General features: G+C 40.4%; 1 protein-coding gene across 1 annotated transcript in view; it reads right to left on the reverse strand.

Moving 5' to 3' along the window:
• Positions 1–311: 311 nt before the first annotated feature.
• The window catches only part of LOC143716455 (uncharacterized), a 5,508-nt gene continuing 850 nt past the window's right edge, over positions 312–4,969 (reverse strand). Inside the window, exons 2-5 of the mRNA XM_077209023.1 lie at positions 4,132–4,414; positions 3,964–4,044; positions 2,440–2,520; positions 312–2,354 (exon numbers count right to left, since the gene is read on the reverse strand). Of these exons, the coding sequence (XP_077065138.1) occupies positions 1,459–2,354; positions 2,440–2,520; positions 3,964–4,044; positions 4,132–4,414 (1,341 nt within the window). The 3' untranslated portion in view covers positions 312–1,458. The remainder of the gene's footprint in view (positions 2,355–2,439; positions 2,521–3,963; positions 4,045–4,131; positions 4,415–4,969) is intronic.

Genomic DNA, 4,969 nt, shown 5'->3' on the forward strand with positions numbered 1-4,969 from the left:
AAAGGCCCCCTTTAAACATTGTCACGCTAAACAGGAAAACTCTTCTACGCACAAGTCTTTTAATCTCAAGGTTTAAACTAGTCCACCTTGTAGATTTTAAAGCAAGATTGAATGCTTTGTCTGAATCTTAGTGGTCCGTAAATCCTAGTTTTTGTTGAGGAAACCAAGGCGAGGCTAACTTGGCCTGCAAATATACATCATCCCATGCAGCACTCTGTTGTATTTGAAAATTGCTAAATGAGATATATTAATAAAAATATTCTTTAACAGGTCATGGATATAAGTAAAAAAAAAACACACAAAAATTCAAATTATAGAATAGTTTAAAATTTATTGGAAATATAAGGGTAATCAATACACAGAACATGATCATGAACACCATTGTTGTTTTTTCATGTTGTGTCATATTGTTGCAGGGTGGTTGCTAAAATTCACAACATTTTTATGGATGGGCCCCCTCTCCCCCACCCCAATGTGTAAAGGCAACACCGTAAGAGTTTCCACATCCTGTTGTTGTGTTCCTGAATAATCCAAACTCAAAAGATATAAGCCTTACGTAAACAGTCTCTCTCTCTCTCTAACAGGTGTTTAACACTTTTATTGTGTAAGACAACACCTCTCTTCTCTCCGCTTACCTATTCTGAGACATGCAAACCATCCCAGCTTTCCTGTTCTCATTCCCATTTCTGCTCTTTTCCTCAGTGTGTGTCCTCTGAATAGCTGATGATATAACAGCTGATTGGTGCGTTCCTGCTCATTTTACATTCTTTACAAACATCTGTGTCAGGGGAGCAACCTCCCAACTGATCTACACGGAAGGTACAATACAGTTAATCAAGTTACAAGACATGCACTGTAAATAAACACCGATCACATCCACCTGGACTAATTCATTCCATTCATGAGAAAGAGAAGGCTCTTCTTTCAGCCCAAGGTTCACTTCTACAAACAAACTACATTGAGTGGTCCTAAAATAGAATTTACGTGTAATGTAGAATATTATAGAAATACTTAAAATGAAGACTGGATCATTTTAGAGGCTTGTTAGAGGACAACATAATTTGGTTAAGAGTTCAGGGTGTGGGCCTAGAACGTAGGGTGCAGGTTTAGGGGTTTAGTTAGAAGTTTGGGGGAAAATTTTGAATGTTTGGTGTAGGTCAATTCCACATAAATTCTTTTTTTCAATTACGCATGAAGTTTATTTACTCAATTTTAAAGCAACAGGTTCCCTCTCTTTTTTAAAGTTAAGTCAACTAATCACTTTTTATAGTGTAGAAGTTTGAGTGAAAGTTTAGAATGTTGGGTGTAGGTTTAGAATGTTGGGTGTTGGTTTAGAATGTTGGGTGTTGGTTTAGAATTTTGGGTGTTGGTCTAGGCTGTAGATAAACATTTGGGTGCTGGTCTAGAATGTAGGGGTTGTTAAAGAGTTTAAGGTATAGGTTAAGAGCATTTGGGTCTTTATGGATTTCCCCATTTGATATCTGTCTCGGGGAACTCTCGCGGGGTGGTGAAATCTCTTCCAAACATGTCATCACATCTGTCTGGGTACAACAGAAACCCGCTGAATGTGCTGCTGGACTCAGTGCCGGTGAACATGCCGTTAGTGGTGGAGTCTTTCACCTGCACCCACACCCAGTCACCCTGACTCAGACTCAGAACCACCTGCTGAGAGGCGGTGTTCATTTCCACTGGCGTAGTTGTCCTCACCACGGCCTCAAAGTTGAGGAAGAGTGCGACCTTCAGCATACGGGAGGCCACTTGCAGATTGTAGCTAAACACGTAGGTTCCGTTGACAGGGGCGGTGTAAACGCCATTCTCAGGGTTGTAGTGCTGGTTTACATTGTAGATGAGACGTTTGAAAGCCACTGGGCGGTTCGGTAGAGGATTGGATGTGAGTAAAGCGGCGGAGAAAGCAGATTGCATGGCAGGTGAGCAAGGTCCAGGCATACCCGTCATTCCCATATCTCCCTGATTACCTTTAGGTCCTGTGGTTCCATTCGGACCCTGCGGCCCGTTCAAACCAATTTCTCCCTTATCACCCTTATCACCCTTTTCACCCTGGGCTCCTGGAGCTCCATTGCTACAATTACACAAACCCTGAAGACCTTGGTCACCCTTCTGCCCTGACACACCTGGAACGCCAGGCACGCCTGACACACCTGGATCGCCCTTCAGTCCTTTGGGGCCGGGGTCTCCAGCCAGCCCAGGTAACCCACGTGTACCTGCAGGGCCGGGAAGACCCGGTGCACCATCTGCCCCTGGTATGGGCTCACAGGATGCCGGGCACTGACCATCATCTCCCTTTGGACCCTGATCTCCCGTGGGACCATCCAGACCACGGTCACCCTTGTCACCTGAGAAGCACATATGCAAACATGGTCACAAGGGGCAATGACAGACATTGTGTGAATGTTAATACATTAGTGAATTTTCACTGACCTTTTATCCCCCTGTCTCCTTTCGGTCCTGAAAATCCAATGGGACCAGTGTCACCTTTATCTCCAAAATCCCCTTTTTCACCTGCGACGATTGACACAATTAATTTAAATTAACACCAGTGTTGGATAATAACTAGCTATCCAATGGTCTCAGTGATCTACTTAAGCTTATGATGCTTTTGGGACATACATCCAAGATTAATCCACCTTCTTTTTAACATAAGAGCGGATGCAGACATTCTTAACTTGAATATGAAAGGCTTCCAGTGTCATCCAGTAATTTTAGCTGTACAAAAAGTCTGTTTTGCTGCTTGCAAACTGATATATTCCTAATCTCTAACCCAACCCTACATTTAAACCTAAACTTTTATCTACCCCTTGTTCTATTAACCCACAGCCAGAATTCTAAACTTTCATGAAAACCTTCTAACTACTCTCCTAAACCTACACCCAACATTCTAAACCCAAACTTCTAACTACACTCCTAAACCTACACCCAACGTTCTAAACCCAAAATTCTAACTACACTCCTAAACCTACACCCAATGTTCTAAACCCAAACTTCTAACTACACTCCTAAACCTACACCCAACATTCTAAACGCAAAATTCTAACTACACTCCTAAACCTACACCCAACATTCTAAACCCAAAATTCTAACTACACTCCTAAACCTACACCCAACATTCTAAACCCCAAATTCTAACTACACTCCTAAACCTACACCCAACGTTCTAAACCCAAAATTCTAACTACACTCCTAAACCTACACTCAACATTCTAAACCCAAAATTCTAAATACACTTCTAAACCTACACCCAACGTTCTAAACCCAAAATTCTAACTACACTCCTAAACCTACACCCAACGTTCTAAACCCAAAATTCTAACTACACTCCTAAACCTACACCCAACATTCTGAAAAAACAAAACTTCTAACTACATTCCTAAACCTACACCCAAAGATCTAAACCCAAAATTCTAACTACACTCCTAAACCTACACCCAACGTTCTAAACCCAAAATTCTAACTACACTCCTAAACCTACACCCAACATTCTGAAAAAACAAAACTTCTAACTACACTCCTAAACCTACACCAACATTCTAAACCCAAACTTATAACTACACTCAACATTCTAAACCCAAACTTATAAATACACTCAACATTCTAAACCTAAACATTTATCTTCTCCCAAGACCTACACCCAACATTCTAAACTTTCACTCAAAATTTTAACTACACACTAGACCTACACTAATGGACCAACCCCAAAATGGTTAAACACTAAGCTTTTAATCATCAAAAATGTACTATGTTATTATTTTATTCATTTGCATATTGGGGCAAATTAATTCTGAAGTCTCGCACATTCACAGGAAACAAACTTTTTGGAATTAACTGCTAGTTTAAGTGTGTGGCTTCACCGCAGTTTAACTACTTTAAACTATGAAGTGAATTAGCTTCCCCAACAATGATGCACACAGATTCATACTGAAGTCAAATGCATAGTACGAGTCTCACCCTTTATGCCAGGACGTCCTGTGAATCCTGGACGGCCGGGAAGCCCAGTAAGGCCTCTTGGACCTGGACTACCAGGAGCTCCTGTGAGTGGCAGATTCGGTTAGTAAAACCCTTGACAATATTAAACCAACAGAGATAATACATTGGAGTTTAACTCAGTGTTTGTACCATTCAATCCCCGGTTGCCTCTGTCTCCTTTCTGGCCTCTGTTTCCAGTGCAAGCGGAGCAAATGCAGTACCAGGGTACTTGGTCCGCAGTTGGGGGAACCGGAGCATCCAGAATCATCTGACAATAGGATAAATCAGGCTCCGGTGCTCCCGGTGAGAATGGTGACACCATTGAAATGGTGTCATTTGGCTGTAATCCTAACAGTGTGACGCGGTAGTCCGGAATAAAAGCACACTGTCCGAAAGACAGACAAACCAACACCCCAACAATACTCCTCATGTCCTGTAGACAAAAATATAGAGTTAAATCTAGTTTAAAAAGCACGTCAAGAATAACAAGAGTCAAGAATGTTTCATTTCATTGGTTGGAACACTCTTAAAGATAAAGGTTCTTTATTGGCATTGATGGTTCCATGAAGAACCTTTCCATTACACAAAAGGTTCTTTAGATTTTTTAAATGTTCTTTTGGAACGTGATCAGTTGACTTAACTTAAAAAAATTAAGTAAACCCCGATGCCTTAAAATTATTTAGTAAATAAACTTCATGCTTAATCAAAAAAATTAAGTAATGGGAATTGTCAAGTTCACATAACTTAATTTTTTTCAGTTAAGCATTACGTTTATTTACCTAATAATTTTAAGGCAACAGGTTTACTCAATTTTTTTAAGTAAGTGAATTGAACCCTTTTAGTGAAGTATGTTCTGTTTGGTTGCAAGCAGGTGATTTAGCCAAATTTGACTTGGCAAACACCACTGATAAATGTACTAATTTATTTAAAATAAAGCAAATTCAAAGGAATAATACAGAAAAAGACACTATCTAGCATTGTGAGTAAC

Source organism: Siphateles boraxobius, unplaced genomic scaffold, assembly GCF_051911475.1.
Source record: "Siphateles boraxobius isolate OS27281-9 unplaced genomic scaffold, OSU_SipBor_1 6, whole genome shotgun sequence".
NCBI classification, from domain to species: domain Eukaryota; kingdom Metazoa; phylum Chordata; class Actinopteri; order Cypriniformes; family Leuciscidae; genus Siphateles; species Siphateles boraxobius.